The sequence below is a fragment of the Phyllobates terribilis genome, unplaced genomic scaffold (assembly GCF_046119375.1).
Source record: "Phyllobates terribilis strain yellow unplaced genomic scaffold, ASM4611937v1 Scaffold_9__5_contigs__length_417890890, whole genome shotgun sequence".
Taxonomy (NCBI): Eukaryota; Metazoa; Chordata; class Amphibia; order Anura; family Dendrobatidae; genus Phyllobates; species Phyllobates terribilis.
In genome coordinates this window covers 367,455,381-367,475,879 of record NW_027362769.1, presented here as the reverse complement: position 1 = coordinate 367,475,879, position 20,499 = coordinate 367,455,381, and the positions used below count along the sequence as shown (strand labels likewise).

At 42.4% G+C, this 20,499-nt stretch overlaps 1 protein-coding gene across 15 annotated transcripts in view; it reads left to right on the top strand.

The window, feature by feature from the left end:
* The first annotated feature begins 254 nt into the window (after positions 1 to 254).
* Positions 255 to 20,499, top strand: part of MAPK8IP3 (mitogen-activated protein kinase 8 interacting protein 3) — a 75,421-nt gene continuing 55,176 nt past the window's right edge. For 12 of the 15 annotated variants that reach the window (XM_073648187.1, XM_073648185.1, XM_073648184.1 and 9 more), the window contains exons 1-3: positions 256 to 1,514; positions 17,804 to 17,924; positions 19,371 to 19,441. In XM_073648187.1, coding sequence (XP_073504288.1) covers positions 1,206 to 1,514; positions 17,804 to 17,924; positions 19,371 to 19,441 — 501 coding nt within the window. In that variant the 5' untranslated portion in view covers positions 256 to 1,205. Of the gene's footprint in view, positions 1,515 to 17,803; positions 17,925 to 19,370; positions 19,442 to 20,499 lie in introns of all 15 variants that reach the window. The other 3 variants (XM_073648190.1, XM_073648178.1, XM_073648180.1) reach the window with 1 other exon arrangement.

Sequence of the window (20,499 nt, the reverse complement as noted above, 5' to 3'; positions counted from 1 at the left end):
GAATACGCCGGATTAGATGACGTCCCTTTTGCCGCTGCCCTTATAGCTGATGATTTACATCCATGAGACGCCTGTGTATTATTACTTATTATTATATTTCCCCGCAGACATACTATAGCATAGCATCATCTGATGAGCATGCTCTCCTGCCTCCTCCAGCATTGTGGTCCAGCAGGCATGGCAGGAGATGGCTGGGAGCAGGGAGTGAATCAGCTGTATTCTTTACCCATAATGCAGACAGCCTGACGTCAGATTGTCAGCCCAGGGAGGGGGCAAGCGCAGCCTGCCTCCTATTCCCACACTTACAGCAGAGCTGGGAGGTGCCTCTGTCTGCAAGCACCATCATCACCACCACTATAATGAGATGGAGGGGTTCCTCTGACATCCAAGCAGGGGAGCATCATCATCATTAAGGATCACCCCACAACCAATGCAGGTGTGTTCAATCCATATTAGCGGGGAATATCGGCTGTCATACAGGGTATCCTTCCAGGGTGGGGGAGGGAAGAAGGAAGGAATCAGGTGCAGAGAGTAGCAGGCGAAATGCATTTTTCTTGGCCAAGCACTGGCCATCTTTAGGATGGAGGAGATACCCCTGTAGAGGATCCTCTTATTGCATGGACTGCTAGAAATTACTGTCCCGTAGTATATATAATGTAATATATGATATTCTTCCCGCTATATACAGAATATATCTCCAGAGGCAGATCTGTCATCTTGCTTGGTCAGCAAGGCCATAATAATGACACTAATAGGACGTTAGGAGGTTATAAGAGCGGCCTTGGTCATTCTTGTTTTTGCAGATGGAGGCTGGTGCTGCATTGCATTGGCACAGATAGGAACCACACACAGTGGTGACAGAAGGCCCGAACCCTGGGTGCAAAAGCAATTCCTGTAAATAATGCACTTGCATCCGTGTCTTTAGCTTTGATGTAGGGGTCAAGCTGCTAATAAGTTTCCAGCTACAATCCACCAGATCCTCCTATATATACCGGATTAATCTACAAGGGGATTTCATTTACCAATCCAAAATTGTAACTTAAATCCAAGTTGTCTTACTAGTCAAAGTCAATGCATCTTACTCCCTCTAGGAAAGGGTAGTTAAATTGCTTAAAAAAAAGGGGGCATCCATTGTCCCTTTATTGAAACTTAGCACACCCAATTTATTTTACTGCTGCCCTTGGAGTAAAGGATCTTTCTTCAAGATGATGGAGATACAGATTGACGATGGGGTGGTGTACCAGGACGACTACTGTTCGGGGTCGGTTATGTCAGAACGGGTGTCGGGGCTGGCGAACAGTATCTACAGAGAGTTTGAACGGCTGATACAATGCTACGACGAGGAGGTGGTAAAGGAACTGATGCCGCTGGTGGTCAATGTTCTGGAGAACCTTGATGCCGTCTTGACTGAGAACCAAGAACATGAGGTGGAGTTGGAGCTCCTGAAGGAGGATAATGAGCAGCTTCTGACACAGTATGAGCGGGAGAAGGCCCTCCGGAAGCAGGCGGAGGAGGTGGGTGATGGTCATTCATTATCCTTGTATGTTTTTTTTTTTTTTTGCCTTGGTCACTGGTTCTAAGAGCTAGCACTCTATTGTGCTGTCGGTGTGACGGGCTCCTGAGACGTGAGTAAGATCTTGCATCCAGTGAATGAAGAGCATGTTGACCACATCTCATTGGAGGTGTGCCATGTATTGAAATCTAAGATAAGTCTAAGTACGTTTTTAAGACCCTTTTATTCTTCTTAATACGTAATTATTATTATTTATTATTATAGCGCCATTTATTCCATGGCGCTTTACATGTGATAGGGGTATACATGGCAAAAACAATTACAATAATCTTGAACAAAAACGCGACGCGGCGACTGGTACAGGAGGAGAGAGGACCCTGCCCGCGAGGGCTCACAGTCTACAAGGGATGGGTGAGGATACAGTAGGTGAGGGTAGGGCTGGTCATGCAGCGGTATGGTGGAGCGAGGGTTACTGCAGGTTTCCATGTAGGTGAGAGTCTGATGTGTTGGGGTAGAGAGTTCCAGAGTAGGGGGGATGCACGGGAGAAATCTTGTATGCAATTGTGGGAAGAGGATATAAGAGGGGGGCAGAGAAGGAGATCTTGTGAGGATCGGTGGTTTCGTGCAGATAAGTAACGGGAGACTAGGTCACAGATGTATGGAGGAGACAGGTTATGGATGGCTTTGTATGCCAAGGTTAGGATTTTGAACTGGAGTCTCTGGGCAATGGGGAGCCAGTGAAGGGATTGACAGAGAGGAGAGGCTGGGGAATAGCGGGGGGACAGGTGGATTAGTCAGGTAGCAGAGTTTAGCATAGATTGGAGGGGTGCGAGAGTGTTGGAAGGGAGGCCACAGAGCAGGAGGTTGCGGTAGTTGAGGCGGGAGATGATGAGGGAGTGGAGTAGGGTTTTTGCAGATTCGTGGTTGAGGAATTCTCATGAAAGCCATTGTCATCAGTGAAGATTTGCAGGATCTCTAGGGTTTTGAGACTGGTTAGATTAAACCGTCCATAGACGTAACAATTTATCCGCTATTGGATGAGCTCTACAATGTAGGAATGATCTACAATAACCTGTAATGATAGGAACCATTGTCTATGGTTGTTACGGTTGTACGAGGTGATTTTTATAGCAGTTTGATTTGCGCTGCCCTTGTCAGGCGTACAGCTCAATATTCGGTGGTAGCCATTTTTCGCTCGCCTGGCATCCTGGGCCTCTCGGGCACATATCAGGCCCTGTGACCTGGCGTGAGGCCTAGTCACTGATGACGTGAGTCGCACTGCAAAGTCACAGGGCCTAATAAACATGCCCAGCATGGCGGAGGCAGTAGTAGTAGTTTCCAGTGTTATTGTCTCTCATAGAGGCATTGTATATTTGGAGTACATGTTTTAAGATTTCCTCTAAACCCCCACTGTGCTAATAGAGGATTGTCATAATTATGATTCTCAGACTTTTATTAAAACTTTCTTGCAGTAAAACTGTCTTCTGTCCTTCTTATCCATAATAACCAATCAGAGTTCGGCTTTCATTTTTTCAGAGCGGTTTAAGAACTAAAAGCTGAGCTCTGATTGGTTGCTACGGGCAACAAAGACAATTTTGATAAATGAGGCCTACTAGGCCTCATTTTTTCAACGAAAGTTGAAGTAATTTGTGATCTAAAAAGATCACTGTTTTATTATATCTGGTTGCTATGGCTACACAGGTACTTCTCCTTTCCATTATTTTCTATAAGTGAGGCCTATTGTTTCCTTATGCACCATACAGTGAGGTCGGAGTCTGACCTTTGAATGAGGTCAAAGGAGTCCTGTCTAGTTAGCCAATTTGTGGAGGGTACTATTTACAGTTCCCCATTAAATATAGTCTAAGATTTTTGTCCTGGAGATAAGTAAATAGGGAATGCCCCTTTAAAAGTAGCAATTAAAGGGGTATTCCCTAGAGAAAGACAGTTGCTTTCTTCCAAAAAACAGCGCCACCCTTGTCCATCGGCATGTGATTGAAAGTCAACCTTATTCACCTCAATGAAGTTAAGACATGACGCAGCTGAGGCCTGTTTTTGTAAGAAAGGAGCCATGTTTTTCTGATTTGTAACCCATGTCAATGTGATTTATTAGGGCAAATGGATGTCACAGAGTGTGTTCCTCGTCAGGACCCCTAGTGTAACCCATTACTTTTAATGAGCACAATGTGATATTGCTATTCCGTACCTGCATTTGCCAGGTTGTACCCTTGATATGTATTGATATGACCACTCCTTTAAGAATAAGACACCTCTGAAAAAGCCTGTATTGCCATTTCACCTGCAATCAATCACTCAACTGATTACAGACTGTTTACAATAGTCTGTAGCCCATAGTACATAGTATATCACATAATCTGTGGATAATTATATATGTTACCTCTGGTTTACTGCTCAAAACTTGGGTTTTCATTAAATTACAAAAAATCCTAGGTGCCCCCAAACTAGATTTATCCCCTTTAGCATCTTTATATATAGGTGCTTCTCACAAAATTAGAATATCATCAAAAATTACATTTATTTTAGTTCTTCAATGCAAAAAGTGAATCTCATATATTAAATAGTCATTACAAACAGAGTGATCTATTTCAAGTGTTTATTTCTGTTACTGTGGATGATTATGGCTTACAGCCAATGAAAACACAAAAGTCATTATCTCAGTAAATTAAAATAATTAACAAAAACACCTGCAAAGGCTTCCTAAGCGTTTAAAAAGGTGCCTTAGTCTGTTTCAGTAGGCTCCACAATCATGGGGAAGACTGCTGACTTGACAGATGTCCAGAAGGCTGTGATTGGCACACTCCACAAGGAGGGTAAGCCACAAAAGGTCACTGCTAAAGAAGCTGGCTGTTCACAGAGTGCTGTATCCAAGCATATTAATGGAAAGTTGAGTGGAAGGAAAAAGTGTGGTAGAAAAAGGTGCACAAGCAACCGGGATAACCGCAGCCTTGAAAGGATTGTTAAGAAAAGGCCATTCAAAAATTTGGGGGAGATTCACAAGGAGTGGACTGCTGCTGGAGTCATTGCTTCAAGAGCCACCACACACAGACGTATCCAGGACATGGGCTACAAGTGTCGCATTCCTTGTGTCAAGCCACTCATCACCAATAAACAACGGCAGAAGTGTCTTACCTGGGCCAAGGAGAAAAAGACCTGGACTGTTGCTCAGTGGTCCAAGGTGTTGTTTTCAGATGAAAGTAAATTTTGCATTTCATTTGGAAATCAAGGTCCCAAAGTCTGGAGGAGGAGTGGAGAGGCCACAATCCAAGCTGCTGGAGGTCTAGTGTGAAGTTTCCACAATCAGTGATGGTTTGGAGAGCCATGTCATCTGCTGGTGTAGGTCCATTGTGTTTTATCAAGACCAAAGTCAGCGCAGCCGTCTACCAGGACATTTTAGAGCACTTCATGCTTCCCTCTGCCGACAAGCTTTTTGGAGATGGAAATGTCATTCTCCAGCAGGACTTGGCCCCTGTCCACACTGCCAAAAGTACCAATACCTGGTTTACACACAACAGTATCACTGCGCTTGATTGCAAACTCTTCTATAACACCTCAGCAGTGCCACAGGCTGATCGCCTCCATGCCACGCTGCATTGATGCAGTAATTGATGCAAAAGGAGCCCGACCAAGTACTGAGTGCATTTACTGAACATACATTTCAGCAGGCCAACATTTCGGATTTTAAAAACAATTTTCAAGCTGTTGTTATAAAGTATTCTAATTTACTGAGATAATGACTTCTGTGTTTTAATTGGCTGTAAGCCATAATCATCAACATTAACAGAAATAAACACTTGAAATAGATCACTCTGTTTGTAATGACTCTATATAATATATGAGTTTCACTTTTTATATTGAAGAACTGAAATAAATAACATTTTTGAGGATATTCTAATTTTGTAAGAAGCACCTGTAGATCTTTAGAATCATTTCACGCTTAGGAAATTTGGTGCTGAAATTCTAAGAGCGCAGTCAGACTACCATATAAATCGGACAGAGATCAGACCGCAATGCACGGACAGGCTGGTGGGTCTCCCGAGCCAAGCATGACAACTTCACGTAATTCTATGCAGATGTCATGCTCGGGTCGGGGGACCCACCGGCCAGTCTGTGCATTGCGGTTTGATGTTGATCCGATTTATACGATCATCTGACTGCGCCCATAAATCTGACTTTCAGTCTCGGAAATGTCTGCAATAATTCAGCTGCGTGTGAACATAGCCGTGACGTGTGTCCTCAGTGACAGTAGCCGTCACAATCCATAGGATTATTTTTCTGGGAAATCTGGGTCACATTCACACTGGGAATTATAATGACAAACAATTTGGATGTCAGCCAGTTTTCCCATAAACTAGACAGTGTCTATCTTCTGTCTCTGGGGTAAGATCTCTGGACAACCTGGGTTAAAACAAATGAGGTTGCCATTACAGCCATCACAAGGGTTATCGCCGAGTACTAAACGGCAAATCTGCTTTGTTACCTAGTTGGTCACAATATTGATCCACGACAAATTTGCCATTTAGGGCTCTAGGAAAGCTCGATAAGATTCCTTTTGTCACCTAGCTTTTCCTATAAAAAAATTTGTAGAGAATTTATAACGGAGGATGTAATATCATATTAGTAGAATATGCTTTAAATCTATGATTGGTGGGAGTCTGACCTCTTTAATCCCCACCGAGTAGACCTGCGGCCGGTTTGTACATTGCAGTCTGTAATTGCATCATGAATGTCGGATGTGTGAAGCACCTATAGGTGACACTGAGCTGGTCTTATGCTGTGTCCCTTTCCAGTTCTTCCCGCACAGCACCGATCTTGGTCACCTAGCTGTGTGGATACCTGCAGCAGTGTTCTGGTCAGTGCATCCCCTTCATTTTTTTGGATCGGTAGAGGACCCAGAGGTTTGATAACAAAGTAATTACATTTTCCTGCAACTTTTCAATATTTTATACGATACTAAAAGGGGTATCCCAACCCACATGTCCACTGGATAATTGCTAAAACTGGGGATCACTGGCCTCTGTTTTACTCCAGGCTACCCCCTCCACCACAGGAATTGGACCCTATTGATATATCATGTCATCAATACATACAGTAGTGTTCAAAATAATAGCATGTGTTCAAAAACATGAGTTAAGCACAAAACCTTTATACTAGTTGTTATTTCCGTGCATTGGGAACATTGCACACTGTTTTGTAATTCAAAACATGAAGAGAAATGTATATTATTTTTAACTGCTTTACAGAAAATAACAAAAAATGAACATTGGGCTGTTCTAAAAAATAGCAGTGTCTGCATTTGTCTTTACAAACTCACAATATGTACTCTTTTTTGAAGATTTAGCATTCCTGTGAATCACTGTAGCGCCGGCGTCCCTGCCCTCTGCTAGGCAGGGACGCTGTTCCCCTCACCTCCCTGCTCCGTGCCCGGCGTCCTCCTCCCGCTCTGCTGGCAGCGCGTGCTCCTTCCCGGCCACTGTGCTTAGGGCACGCGCGCGCTCTCCCTCCCTCTTAAAGGGGCCGCGCGCGCCGTCCTAAGGAGTCCCCGGCCAATGGCCGGAGGACTTCACCATATATAAGGCACCTCCTCCAAAATGGAGGTGCCCGAGCAATGTTGTTGCACTGTTCACTACTCTGCTTCAGCCCTCAGGTCCCGTTGCCAGTTACCTGCCAGATACCTGCCAGATTCCTGCCAGCCTGCTGTCTTATTCCTGCCTGATATTCTGCTACCTGCCTGCTAGCCTGAGGTCCGACGGTCTGCCTTACAACTCCTGTCAGTCTGTCTAAGGACCAGCTTGCCCGCTCACCTGGGAGCGCACTTCAGCTACCTGCCTGCTTGCCTGAGGTCCGACGGTCTGCCTTCCAACTCCTGTCAGTCTGTCTATGGACCAGCTTGCCCACTCACCTGGGAGCGCTCATCTGCTACCTGCCTGCTAGCCTACCTGGAGGCTCCGCCGTCACGTGCTGTGACCACCTGCCTGTCCAGTGACTCCTGTCCGCTCACCTGGGAGCGCTCATCTGCTGCCTGTCCGTTAGCCTACCTGGAGGCTCTGCCGTCACGTGCTGTGACCACCCGCTTATCCAGAGACTCTCGCCCGCTCATCTGGGAGCGCTCATCTGCCGCCTGTCTGTTGGTCTTCCTGGAGGCTCCGCCGTCACATGCTGTGACCACCCGTTTATCCAGAGACTCTCGCCTGCTCACCTGGGAGCTCAAGTCTACCATCAGCCGCCACAGGTCGTACCAACCCTTTACCCAGAGACTGCCCCGGTCACTTGCCGTGACCATCTGCCCGTTCTTCCAGAGACTGTCCCGGTCACTTGCCGTGACCATCTGCCCGTTCACCCAGAGACTGCCCCAGTCACTTGCCGTGATCTCCTGCCCGTTCTTCCAGAGACTGTCCCGGTCACCTGCTGTGACTGCCTGCCTGGTCGCCACCCGCTCCCTTACAAGGACCGCCCCCTTGTATAGTAGCTCAGAGGTTCCGCCTCCCAGACCCGTTACAATCACTAACCTAATATTTAGTTGTATACCCACAGTTTTTTAGAACTGCTTCACATCTATGTTGCATAGAGTCAACCAACTTCTGGCCCCTGTCACCTGTTATTCCAGCCCAGGATGCTTTGACTACATCCCACAATTTTTTGGCATATGTTGGTTTTGCCTCAGAAATGGCATTTTTGATGTCACCCCACAAGTGTTCTATCGGGTTAAGGTCCGGGGATTGGGCTGGCCACTCCATAACCCCAATTTTGTTGGACTCGAACCAATATTTTGCTCATTTACTGGTGTGTTTAAGGTCGTTGTCTTGTTGAAACACCCATTTCAAGGGCATATCCTCTTCAGCGTAAGGCAACATGATCTCTTCAAGTATTTTAATATATGCAAACTGGTCCATGATCCCTGGTATGTGGTAAATAGGTCCGGCACCACAGTAAGAGAAACATGTCCATATCATGATGCTTGCATCACCATGCTTCACTGACTTCAGAGTGTACTGTGGCATGAATGCTGAGTTTGGGGGTCGTCTGATGAACTGTCTGTGGCCCTTGGACCTAAACAATTTTAATTTCTCCATTTCTCTTTAGGCCAGTTGATGTGATCTTTGGCAAATTGTATCCAGGGTTGTGGAGTCGGTAAGCCAAACCTCCGACGACTCAATTTCCATGACACCGACTCCCTCATACATGGCTCATGTTTAAGTGGTAAATTTACTGTAGCACAGATTCATCTCAGCTAAAAGTCTAGATCTTTAGATCAGGAATAGGACAGACATTTATAGGACATTTCATAACTTTCCCAAATTCTTATGAAAAAATATTCCACACAAACTGCATTGAACTACTGTACCCAATTTATTATATATTTTAGGAGTCGGAGTCGGTCCATTTTATACCGACTCCGACCCCACCAAAATGGTCTCCGACTCCACAGCCCTGATTATATCTGCTTCAGTACATGTCTTTTTTTTAATAGTGGAACTTTGCGGGGACTTCTTGCTAAGAGATTAGCTTCACACAGGCGTCTTCTAACTGTCACAGTACTCACAGGTAACTTGCTGTCTTTGATCATCCTGGAGCTGATCATTGGCTGAGCCTATGCCAATCTGGCTATTCTTCGATCCATTTGAATGGTAGTCTTCCATTTTCTTCCACGTCTCTCTGGTTTTGCTTTCCATTTTAAAGCATTGGAGATCATTTTACAGCCTATCATTGTCTGCACTTCTTTATAAGTGTTACCCTCTCCAATCAACTTTTTAATCAAAGTGTGCTGTTCTTCTAAACAATGTTGCGAATGACCCATATTTCTCAGGCTTTCAAGGAGAAATGCATGTACAACATGTGCTGGCATAACCCTTACATAAGGGCCACCTGATTCACACCTGTTTCTTCACAGAATGATTGACCTCACTAATTGAACTCCACACTATTATTATTTTGAACACACCTCCTTTCAATTAATTATTCAAATACACAGACTCAAAAACCTGCAGATCATGAATGTGGAGCCTGTTGGTTTTCTTACAATCTACTGCACCAACTGGTAAATTGTTTGACATGTGGTAATATAATTTATACCAAAAACAGTGATTAATCTGATTAGTCATATTGGACTGCTATTTTTTTGAATACTACTGTAGGTGATAAAGGCTTTTGGCTGGAATAACTCTTTAAGGATCAAAATCCAATCCTGATTGGGGTGATCAGGTGGAAAAATGGGGTACTTGTAGCCATCAGCGTGTTTTTTTTAGCAGGGCTGCAGAAGTTATGGCACTCAGTTTATGCAGCCTTGCTACCTTTTTTGGCTAGGAATAGAAGGATAGACGGCGAAAGCCCTGGAATTACGGACAGTTCTGGGTTACAAAATGGTGCCGGTTCCAGCTTTGGAAAGACGCAGCATGACTTATTGAAAAAAAAATTACCTGCCGTTTGGGGTATTTAACTCCTCTGCAGACCTATGAGTTTCTATGGGTACAGACTACAAAACCCTGTTGTCACGGGTGTATCAAGTGTGACAGACAGTTGCCCTGGATCCGGCTGTAGAAGGTCACTGCGCTTGGCACTGCAGACGCCTTCTTGATCCTTTCATCTCTGTAGTGTAGGGATATCTTTCTCCCTTTAGGACCCAGCAGCGACCTCCACCTTCTGCTGCTTATTGACACACCCTTGCTTGGTTGTTAAAAACAATGGGCTTTAAATAAACATCCGTCCTAGAGAAAGCATCATGCAAATCAGAAATTATGTAATTCTCAATGACCTGCATAAGCATAAAGTATCCCTGCAATGGTGGAAAAATAGTTGATGTAGACCCCAAAAATTCCTCTGCTGTATCATTAAGGAAAAGTGGTGCTATATAAGTGCCTGCTGGTGTTAAGATACCAGATCAATATACAAATCAATACTTCATTATTACAGCGTATGTAGGACTCTTGACCATATAACGTACTGTATATGACGGCAGTCAGGTGGATCAGAACTTTCAATCTCTGAACCCATAATCTTTTTTATGTACCTGTAAACTACACTAGCTAGGCCCAGAGTTTGGATTTTTATGATTAAACGTGTAGTATAACCTTAGTCTAACAGTAATATCTTATAAAATATCTATAGTACAGATAATTCATGCCACTACTGTTTGCCTGCTCTGGTGCCCGCTTGCTCAGTATAACTCTCTCGCACCAGCTTATTCCTGCATTTGGGTAACATGAGAAATCAAACCTCTGTGGCTGATCTGTCGGATTTTATGGCTGTCTGCAGGGACGTACAATATCCACAGTGAGGTCCACAGGTCCAGATATGCAAAAAATCATGCAAATTTTGCTGCAGATTTACATTCAGATTTATAGAGTTCTTTGTTTAAAGGGAATCTGTAACCAGGTTTTTGCTACCCCATCTGGAAGCAGCATGATGTAGGTAGGGGCAAAGACCTTGATTCCAGCACTTACTCTACTGGGTGCTGCAGTTTTTTTTCGTTAAAAACTGTTTAATCTGTTGCAGATCTATCAGTTTTCTGAATGCTGAGCCCTGTATAACTCCGCCCACACCACTGATTGGCAGCTTTCTGTGTACACTGTGCATACTCAGAAAGCAGCCAATCAGTGGTGGGGGCGGGGTTGGACTACCTGGCATCAGGCTAAATAGTCCAGTAGTGATAATCTCCACTAAGCAGCTCAGTAAGTGTAATACATCACAGAAATCAGTGTCTCGGCCCCTACATTATGCTACAAAAACCTGGTGACAGACTCCCTTTAAGAAACAAAAAAATATATACTTCTGCTGGTAATCTACTAGGGCTTCTGATTATGTTTCATCATATGCAATCACCACTTTCCGCCCCCAAAACGGGTTATTTTTGGAGAATAAAAGCAATGTGTAGATGTCTAGATGAGATAAAAAAAAAAAAATGAATCCACTTTCCTGGTACTTTATTCTGCTGCACATTTTCTGTCTGAAAATCCAGATGGAAAATCCATAGAATATCTATAAAGTGTGAACGTTGCCTATGTTACCCTGTATACCCCATCTGTAAAGGGTGAAGGGTTGATTTTCTTTAGGCAGGTTTATGAAAGATTTTTCCACTGAATTTGCATCTATCCCATCAATGTCAAAAAGGAAAACTAGGTCAGGACCAATTGTTCAGACGACCAAATTATTTGGATTTGACCACACAGAAGCCGGGAGTATTAGACATGCGCCTTATCATTGTGATGCTTGATTTGCATTCATTCTACCTTGTTGGATTTATACTAATTTTTCCAATGTTGATAATCCTAATAGCCGTATGCCGACGTGCACACTACAGACACTCATCTATTGTTCCTCAGTGGGAGGATTATTGCTCAGAAGCTTTTCTCTATGGGGAGATCTGGTTACTGCGTCCATTTATCCTATAGATCTGGTTTGCAGTTAAAAGCAATGATGCATTATGGTCTAGCTGGATGGTGGGGGGTATGTGGGTAGTAGGTCATCATTCCAGAACTGAAGGGGTTAATGCGAGCGATGAAGTAATAGTGCAGGAAGGTCGGTGGATCTGTCTCCGGAGACACTATGGGCTGGGTCTGTTCTTTATTATATTGGTAATCCTTTTAGCTCATCAGACGTTGAGACAGATGCATCTCAGTCTAGAAGAGAATATTTAATAAACGCTGAATTTTTACGTTTTTTGCCCTCTATTTTTTAGCATTTTTTATAATAAATAATAATAAATAAATGAAAAATGAGTCCTTGAGTTGTCCTCATCTGTTAATCAGTTTCACCTCCTCCTATCTAATAGTGCCCATTTTAGCTCCCACTGGTATCAATTGAGTGACAACACCTTTGAGAATAGTAATGGTAAGAATAGGGAGTTTTTTTTTGGGGGAGGAGGGTAGATGGGTGATCTTAAAAGCGAATTTCCAAATAAATAACCATTTAAATAGGTTTAAAATAAGTGCTCATTTACATTCTATCTTTATAGCGGTCAAACATTTTTTTGTTTTATTCAGAGCACAAAATCCCCCTCAAATGATAAAATTCTGTCTTCCTGCAGTCACCACTAGAGGGAGCTTACTGCATACAGTGTATACATGAAACACAATACTTACAGTAATGCAGCTCTTAGGCTCCCCCTAGTGGCATCTATAGTGGACAGAATTGTCATTCAAAAGATGGAAAAAAGGAGGTTGGGTCTTAAAGTCCTGTCACCAGTTCGAAAGTGGTGAGTGTGGCCGCTGATGTGACGTCTACACATATCTGCTGGCTCACATGTGTGACCGGAAGGTATCCTGCACCTGTCCTACTCCAGACCAGAACTGCCAGATGACTCCTAAGCCCTAATTTACATAGGACGGGGGATGGGGCATTCATTTAGAATACTGTGAATAGGAACAAGCAATATATCATTTAATTTGCATGGCACAAGGTGCAGTTAGGAGGTTGAAAAATGACATGAATTGTATTCGGACAGCGCACAGGCGGAGTATGGTTGTAAGTGGTAGACAGGCAGACATCTGAACCTACAGTAGATGGGATCAAACATACAAGCTGGGTTAGTAAGAGAAGAAGCAGGAACCTAATGGACCTTTTTTGCTCAGGCAGCTGAAATCAGGAGCAATTTGTTGTTGCTGGCCCTTTAAGGGACAGATAGATGGCGAATGCCCTAGAATCATGGACAGTTCTGGGTTACAAAATGGTGCCGGCTCCAGCTTTGGAAAGACGCAGCACGACTTATTGAAAAAAAAACACCTGCCATTTGGGGTATTTAACTCCTCTGCAGACCTATGAATTTCTATGGGTACAGACTACAAAACCCTGTTGTCACGGGTGTATCAAGTGTGACAGACAGTCGACCTGGATCCGGCTGTAGAAGGTCAAAGCGCTTGGCATTGCAGATGCCTTCTTGATCCTCTCATCTCTGTAGTGTAGGGATATCTTTCTCTCTTTAGGACCTAGCAGCGACCTCCACCTTCTGCTGCTTATTGACATACCCTTGCTTGGTTGTTAAAAACTGTCAGTGTCACCAAAGAGTCGCCGGTGATAGTTCTATGTTCCTGCCTGGAGTACTAGTATTCGGCTAGATTCTTTTTGGACTTCCCTTGGAGGACAGTTGGCGTTATCTCTCTGGTGTCTTCTCAAGCTGAGTGTATCCCCTTTGTTTGTTTACCTTGTTGTCTTTAGTTACAGTGGGGTCTGACTATTGCTCACCCCGTCCCCTCCCTACCTAGGGCCTCGCTCTAGAGACATTCAGGGATTAGGTTTCCTGCTCGCCGATAGGTGCGGAACCTCTAAAGGGACGATAGGGTAGTCAGGGTGATATTAGATCTGCCCAGGGGTCTCCACTCCCCGTTTCCCTAGTTGTTGGGCTCCCTTCCTCCTCTTCCCGTTGCTGTACACTTGTTCCTTCCCTCACCTTGCGTGACACCTGTGTAGTCAGATCCTGCAGTCATCCTCCCTTCCATCCCGCTGATGTAATTTTGCTACTAAGTGTATTCGGGAGATTTGCTGACATTAGTGACAAAATATAACTTTTTTCAATTCCCCAAAATGGAAATGTATGATCCCATCCGGCGTTCCACTTATCAACTCTCAATAACAGGAAAAATTCAATTTCTAGCTCGGGCACCGGGGAATTGTAGTGAATTGCACAGGAAAAATAAATTAAAGGGGGTCAACATGTTAGAAGAGTGCCAGTGCCGTCCTGCCATCAGTGGGTTGTTAATGGCTGCAGCTTGTTACATGGTCAATAGCTGGAGGCTACACATCAGAGATAACTAATGGTGATGGGGCGGCCGCTGGCTGCGGACCCCTTGGTGTACTCTATGGTCCCTCGTCATGATGGATGTCGTTTGTTGTTTACAAGTGGCAGTGACAGCTTCATCCACTAATGGTGTGAATGAGAAATGTCTGTGCCAGACATGGAAACCTATATAGGGCCCTGCTGGTAGTCACAGCCCTCTAATTACTAAGAAGGGGCTTTTAAGTCTTATGGAAACAAAAGAGCGAATTCATTGTATTATGGAAGATGATGAGGTGTTCACATAATTAGTGTTTATTTTCTCTGCTTGTTTACAGTGAATAGAAAGGCTCTTGATTAACTGCAAACAATACTACATCTACAAATACCGAAATGGCATGCCGTTCATTTTCCTTTTATTTTTTTTTTAAATTCCTTCCCATATTCAAGATCTCTGCTTGTTTACTGTGAATGGAAACATTCTTGTTTTTATTCAAATTTGACCTGATCGTGTCCAACTGAAACAGGCGCATGGAATAATGCAGGATAGAGCTCTGATCATAACAAGCCCTACACATGAGAGGAGGACAGAATATGTCCATTCACTGACAGCAAGCAGGATATGTCATCCATCTATCTAATCTATCTATCTATTATCTATTTATTTATTGTTTATTATCATCTATCTATCTATTATCTATCTATCATCTATCTATCTATTATCTATCTATCATCTATATATCTATTATCTATATATCTATTATCAATCTATCATCTATCTATTATCTATCTATTTTTTATCTGTTTATTATCTATCTATAACATAACATATTAGATTAATTTGACCATTGCACCTTTCATAGAAATCAGTAATGAGTTAATGAGTAAGGAAATAAAGCAGATTATGGCAGAAGAGAGGTTGGCGGTGGCACTGGGGGGCTGTGAATACAAGTGCAGCCGCTCCTCTGCTTTTCATACAGTGCCAGAAGGAAGCAGCTGTGATGCATGTTCACATTGTGAATTATTAATGGCAGGTAATATTATCCCTCACATGGGAATCTGCATGTTCTGCCTCCTCATATATGCTGCCTCAATTCTATGTGTTTGTTATGGGGGACCATCGGAGCCTGCAGGTGGGGTGGCCACAGGCATCAAGGTCGACTTAGTGCTCGTTTAGACGATTATGTATTCGGTCTGAGTGTGATCTGACTAAATATCGGATCGCACTCGGACCAATGTTATGCTATGGGGTCGTGCACATGTCACAGACAGAGTCTGTTCAAGTAAAAAAATTGCAGCATGCACAATTTGCAATTAATTTTCGGATCACACTTAGCCATGCAATTCAATGAGTCTGTGGGAAAAATCAGATAGTACTCAGAAGAAATCGGAGTGTGGTCTGATTTTCACGGACTGACAGAATGGAGAAGATCAGAGTGATTAGTATAATTGGACTGATTCTCTCAGATTAGAGAAAATATGGTCGTGTTCGACCATAACCTTAAAATGATGATTTGGCCGCCCATTTGAAGCCATTCTCAGGTACTGAAGCTCAGCTCTTATTCGCTTCCATACCAGACACAACCCATGGACAGGGGTGGCGCTGTTTCTGTTTCATCTTCCACAACCCTACTAAGACTATTAAGAGATGTAACAAAGCGGACGTGACGGGAATGAAGGATATATTCAGATGGAAATTCACAAACTATTGGAGCGTATGCAACGGACTTCAGAGTAAATCAATGCTTTTATATTTCTCAAAAAAAATCAATATATTCAGGTTAATAGGTAAAGCAGGAATGTGCAGTGATATTAGTGGAACTGCTGATTGACAGGCGATCAATGCAAAACTGATTACTGCTAATTAGTGGTTTAGGAGTGAAATTACAATGTCAAGCCCTGGTCACGAGGCGCTGGATGTCTCAGCTAAACCTCCTCCTACGTGTGATGGTATTGATATGTGTCCCCCAGACATTATGACACCGGAGCCACTAACTGGTTGTAGTAGCTGGATTTTCTGTACATCTATGTGCTCTATTTTTATACATTCCTTTATACACTATCATTGTGAATGCCTTCTTATCTAGGTTCTAGCAGTATGATATAATTTTCCCATAGCCCACTGGTGATAATAAGGTAATAACTTTTAGTTTTACTACAGGCAGTAAAGCAAGATGATGTTTTTTTTCTCCAGCCTTTACTGTATTCTGAAGTGCTGACATCTAGTGGTCAAAAAGAAAGCTGCAATTTTTAAATCATATTTTTATATGCATTTACATATGGATCATATAGTTAGCAAAAATGTAATCAAAATATGATGTTTTCTAAATTTGGGTTGGACCGATTCACCAAATTATCAGGGTATTCATAGCTGGGGCCAAGTTCTGAGCCCCCACAAAAGTAAGGTCTCATGTCTTGTGGTATCTGTTGATATTTTTGTGCCAAATTCTTCAAAGTGGCGCCCACAGTTCATGAATTGTGTGCAAAAGTAAAAATGCTCTATGAGCCCAATTCATTATTGTATTAACGTCTGTTTGTATACTTTTTAGTATTTTTTGCCTATTTTTCACTTGCGTCATATTTTTTTAATTTGTGTACTTTTTAAAGTCTATTTGATACGGCTTCACCTGTTTTTTTTTATGTTCATCATTGAGGGCGAGTTTTGGGGTTTCCAGATGTTTTCGGCAGATTCATCAATTGTGACTTTTTAAAAAGTCACTATATACGCCTGAATTTTTTTTTGCCAAAATTTTACAACATTAGCAGAACATGCGCTAAAAAAGGCAATAAAGGTTAAAAATAAAAAATAAAGGGTGCTTTCTATTTTGCACAAAATTCATGAACCACTTTTGCACTTTTCTTGCAAAAACATCAACAAATACAACAAGAGAAAAAAAAAAGAAGTGATTAAGACAAAACCGCAAATGATGAATCTGGTCCATTATTTTTGTGTCTTTTTGGAGTAAAAAGTCATATGTACTGCTAAACTATCAAAAATGTTGTGACTATAAAAGAAAATCAGGGGAAACTGGAGTAGATTTGGGCAAAAATTGTGCAACTTTTTTAAAAGTCGCAATTGATGAATCAGCCGAAAAAACCTGGAAAATAAAAATTCTATCCACAATGGCGAACATAACAAGACCAATGAAAACATATAAAATAGACTTTAAAAAAAGAAGCAAATTAAAAGAAAAACAAAGCACAAATGAAGAACAGGTGAAAAACATCAAAAATGTACCTAAAAAAGCGCAAATGCAGTAATAGATGAGGCCGTTTGTGTAGTTGGTTGTTCCATGTATTGGGACACTAGACTACCCAAATCCACTATGATTAGATGAAGCATCCCGCTGCCGCTGTATGGTTGTATGGTGTGAACATTTTGGTTGCCTCCCATACTAATACAGTAGCCACCTGTCAATTGTTTGGTTTAGAAATCCTGAAGCGGCTCTAGACTGATCAGATCAACTGTTCTCCATTAGGACTATTTATAAGCAATGTCTTCAGGGATCAGAAAATAGGGATTGTTATTAGTATTATAATGTATTTATTTTTTTTACTCTTTCTTTCAGAAATTTATTGAATTTGAAGATGCGCTGGAGCAGGAGAAGAAAGATCTGCAGTACCAAGTGGAAATCCTTGAATTTCAGGCCCGGCAGCAGGAGCTAAAGACCAAAAACTACGCCGACCAGAGTATGAGTCAATCCATGTATTAATGAACAGTTATAATAGTATAATAATAATATAATATGACTAGGACTAAACACTTCAGATGGATATTGGGGGGGGGACACCCATCCGGCACAATTATTCTTCCTAGTTCGGTCGATTTTACATGTGTTCTCAATGGGAAGCAGAAATAATCTGCTACCAGCCATCTACGGCAGTGTCATATTTCCCCGAGAACACATGGATTGGGCACGCTGGCCCATCACCTCTATAAGGGCTCATTCAGACATCAGTTTTTTTTATCAAAGATAAAACTCATACTTATTAAAGACTATGGGAGTATTCACATGACTGAGTAGTCCGCACATATCACAAAGATATATCCGTTTTTGATCCAAGTCTCAGATCAATCTCGGCAATGCAAGTCTATGGGCGAGTGAAAAAATCAGACTGCACTTGGATGCCATCCGTGTACTTTCCGTTTTTCACTAACTGTTTGCTAAGAGAAGCTGGAGAAACCTCCATCAGTTTTTTTTTGCGTACAAGAAAATCTGATGAAACTTTTGATGGTAAAAACTTACACACAAACCAAACACTGATGAAAATTGAGACCATTTTTGCATACAAGAAAAATTACTCACGTCTGAATGAGTCCTAATTAAACCAAATGTGCCTTATAAGGGACCGGTCTTTAGTTAAACACCCACATAAACATTGCATAAAAGTAGCCCGACCAGCCGACCATCTGATGTGTATTGACATCTCACAACTTTATATTGGGGAGATAACGATTGGTAAAATGAACTTTCATACACCCATTCCTTTTGATTAAAGGGGAAATAGGCCACTGCCCGATCTGTCTGACAGTGGCTTTCTCTTTTTGCCCCATTGAAAGCACTTAAAGGGCTTGTCCATTACTTTAATATTGGGATAAGTCATCAATGATTGATCGGTGGGAGTGCACCGCCGCCAATGAGCTGTTCTCGGTGTCGGTTAGAATTGACCAGTTATGGAGCTGCACAGCACAGATCCGCCTACTGTATAGTGGCCACGGCTGGGTACTGCACATCTGCCCCCTATTGATTTGAAAAGGGGGGATGTTCAGTACCTGGTGTCGGCAACCCGGCACCGAGAACAGCTGATCAACAGGTGTGCCAGGTGTCGCATCCTCACAGATCAGACATTGATGACCTATCCTAAGGATAAGCCATCAATGTTAAAGTAGTGGACAACCCCTTTAAACTTATGAGGACGTGGCCGAGAGTTTTACATTTAAAATAGACAGGTTGCTAATATTTTCAATTTTCACGAACTATACTTAGATGACCGTAGTGATACCCCCCCGTGTGTAGACTGTAGTGACAACCCACGTGTTATGTGTGCTTGTATATGTATTTCTGTATATATATATATTGATAAGACTCATATAGGTGACATCCCTCAATCATTTTGCTGACAACTGTATTTCAGTTTCCAGGCTAGAAGAGCGAGAGTCAGAAATGAAAAAAGAATACAATGCCTTGCACCAGAGACACACTGAGGTAAAAGTGGGGAAAATGTTGTAATGTTTTTTTCCTTAAAAAGGGCCTGTCACTTGCTAAAAAAAGAGTTAAATACTTTGTAGAGATCCCTGAGCCCCCCTGATTCTGCCTCTTTTTTCGATTTTACACTGAGTCGCTCCATTGCAGAGATATTCACATTTGTTGCTTTTGGAGCACAGTATGTGAAATGTCTGCTTGTAGTGCAACTGGGCGTGTCTTCAGAGTCTTCTCTGGGGGTGTGCGCTTTTATCCCTCCCTTACAGACATTGCTAATCACAGCTTGGCAACATCTGAGATGACTAGATAGACTGCCAATCACAGCTCTGCTGCCTAGGAGGGAGGGGTAAAGGCACACACTCCCAGTAGAAGTGCCCAGTTGGTCTACACTGAGAGATTTCACATACTGCACTTTAGAAGCAACAAATGTGAATATCTCTGCAATGAAGCGACGCAGCACAAAATGAAAAAGAGCGTCAGAATCAGGGGAGCTCAGGGATTTTTTAAACAAATTATTTAGCTCAATTTATTTGACTGACAGGTCCTTTTTAAGGATACCGCTACCCAGGATGTAAATTGACCATGACAGATTTTGTTTCAGCTTTACCATACATATATACTGTGCATTGTAAATGGTTAGAGTCTAGAGCATTTCAATTTATGATTGGATTCTTCAGATGTAATAAATACTCATTTACTTTGCTGGTACTGAAATACACTACAGATTTTCCACCCAGTAAATCCAGATGGAAAATCTCCAGCGTATGCACCACTTTGTGAACATATCATAAAGAATATGTCTAACATTATAAAGTTATATGCAAGACGTTAATTGACATTGTAAAACCTTTACTGTTCTAGTTACATGATATACTCCGGAGCTGCATTCATAATTCTGCTTGTTGTCATTGGGAAACAGACACCAAGCCCTAACAGTTTAGCAGAGCTCCTGTAATGCAGAAGGACCATTATTTTTATTATTTTTTTTAATTTCTGAACCAAAATGAAAATCACCAAATCTTTGTGCAGACATTAAAGTTGTCAAAGAATGCTTAGAAATT